Source organism: Phaethon lepturus, unplaced genomic scaffold (genome assembly GCF_000687285.1).
Source record: "Phaethon lepturus isolate BGI_N335 unplaced genomic scaffold, ASM68728v1 scaffold42906, whole genome shotgun sequence".
Classification (NCBI taxonomy): domain Eukaryota; kingdom Metazoa; phylum Chordata; class Aves; order Phaethontiformes; family Phaethontidae; genus Phaethon; species Phaethon lepturus.
The window spans coordinates 25024-27007 of NW_010549227.1; the positions used below are offsets into that span (position 1 = coordinate 25024).

Below are 1984 nucleotides of genomic sequence, written 5' to 3' on the forward strand. Positions count from 1 at the left end.
CAATTCCTGGTAATTCTTTGCAGGCTACAGTGATTTTTCTCCTGCTGGCTTTCTAAATGATCATGGACATATTTTTAAACATAAAGTATGCAAGAGTAACCTGAACCTAGTGTGTGTTTAGCCAAGCGTCAAACACTGAAGTTCACTGTCAGATGAAAATCCGAAGGTTTTAGGCATGGCTAAAGCCCAATGAAAATAATGTTTGGCTCTGTTTTATACAACCACTGAGAGGTCACATTACCTGGAATACTAGTCATTCTGCCTTGACCCTCATAAATGTACTTCATAAGTGGCATTCAAAAAATATGGGGAATAATTATAATTACCTTTGGCAAGCATCCTTCTTCGACTTCACTTTACCTAAGGCCAAATCTTCCCACTGAAAGCAGACAGAACTAATACCAACCTTTCATACACGTTCAACACACAAATCAGTAAGAAACACCATTTTCCCTCTGGAAGAAACAGCAGTAGTGCCAAGTTTCATGAAAGTAAATTTGGCCCTTTTTGTCTAAGAGTCTAACATTGGCTTATTGTTTCTTTAGCAGAGGTTAATCTTTCCACTAAACATGCATTTTCTTTTCCATCTTCCAGGCTTCTGTTTAGTACTTTTAGGTTCTGATTCTGTAGTTGTTTGGGTTTTTTTTCTGTTTGGCTCTTCTGTCACATATTGAGGCCCTCATCTACACTAACTGAAGAGGATGTCACTGAACATTGTAAAATAAACTTAAACTGAAGTCTGTGCTGGTCTGAATCTACCACAAAAGATGTTCCTTTCCTTCTGATGCAAGAAAATTTGCAATTCCTACGATACAGCACCAACTTTGGCGTACTACACAGCACACTATGGTATTTATAACATCAATAAAATGTCACAGAGCTACAATATTTAGCTGGTTGTTGCTAAGGTTTTGCGTTCTACTTTGTTTAGTAATTTGATCCCTCCCTCACTATTTTAATTAAGAGCAAATGACTGGATCTCCCCAGCAATAGATGCTGGAAGTGATTAAATTGATGACAAATGTGGAAAAACTTTCTTCTTAACAACAGTGAGTTAATCTCACATCAGGGACAAATGGGGTATAGTTAAGCAGACTATAAGAGCAAACTAAGTGTTGATTTTTTGCAAAGAAATCAAAGACATTACTGGTTTTCTACCTTTGTCCACTATCTGACACGTTGTAACTGTCAAGGGGTCCCAGTGTTTCAGGCAAATGGACAACCTGACAAAGCAGCTGAATACCAACCTCGTTGTATAAATCACTGAATTCTTCAACCACATCTTTCGGGATCCTTTGCCCATTGTTGGTAAGGTGATAAGCCACCCCATTCTTGGAGTAAAGACTGATCCGTCCAACGCTTCTCTCACCATCAGTAGTCTCTTCAAGTAAACCATTGTCTTCTGCTAGATGATAGACCGGGTTTCCATGTGAACCATGAATCCACGTAGCTCCCAGTTCAAAAGTGGCGTGCCCTGCAAACCAAGCAAACTAGTTATTGAAGCCCATTTTCCTGAAAGCTTGTCACACCCAGCCCTAAATAAAATGTACATGTGCAAAAGCAGAACAACTGCCAAAGGACAACACATGTTTGAACATCTCTTCTCTGTTACACAAGGGCAGTGCCAGTTTTCTCCAAACCAGTCCTTCGGGATACAAGTTTAGATACTGCTACAAGGATGGGATGCTTCCAGTAAAGATATATCACAGTGACACACCTCTGATACTTAATCTTCTAGATTCCCAATTCTTATCATGGTTGTTGCCAGCTGCTCTATCCTTGCTACTTAGCCTTTCTAAATCACCTTCTCTAAACCTGCACTTAAGAACATGACCAGACAGCAGAGGATGTACTGCTCGTGCTGCAGCACAAGCCGTGTACTAGTGAAGGTGGTGTGGGAAAGAAAAGAGCTGTAAGAAGCCACGCTGCACTATTGCAAAAAGGACATATAAGGATACTTACATAAATGTTGTAGTTGTAGGGA

At 39.9% G+C, this 1984-nt stretch overlaps 1 protein-coding gene across 3 annotated transcripts in view; it reads right to left on the minus strand.

The window, feature by feature from the left end:
- Nucleotides 1-1984, minus strand: part of SMOX (spermine oxidase) — a 25586-nt gene that overhangs the window by 19393 nt on the left and 4209 nt on the right. For all 3 annotated transcript variants that reach the window (XM_010290198.1, XM_010290197.1, XM_010290199.1), the window contains exon 2: nucleotides 1248-1474. In XM_010290198.1, coding sequence (XP_010288500.1) covers nucleotides 1248-1474 — 227 coding nt within the window. The remainder of the gene's footprint in view (nucleotides 1-1247; nucleotides 1475-1984) is intronic.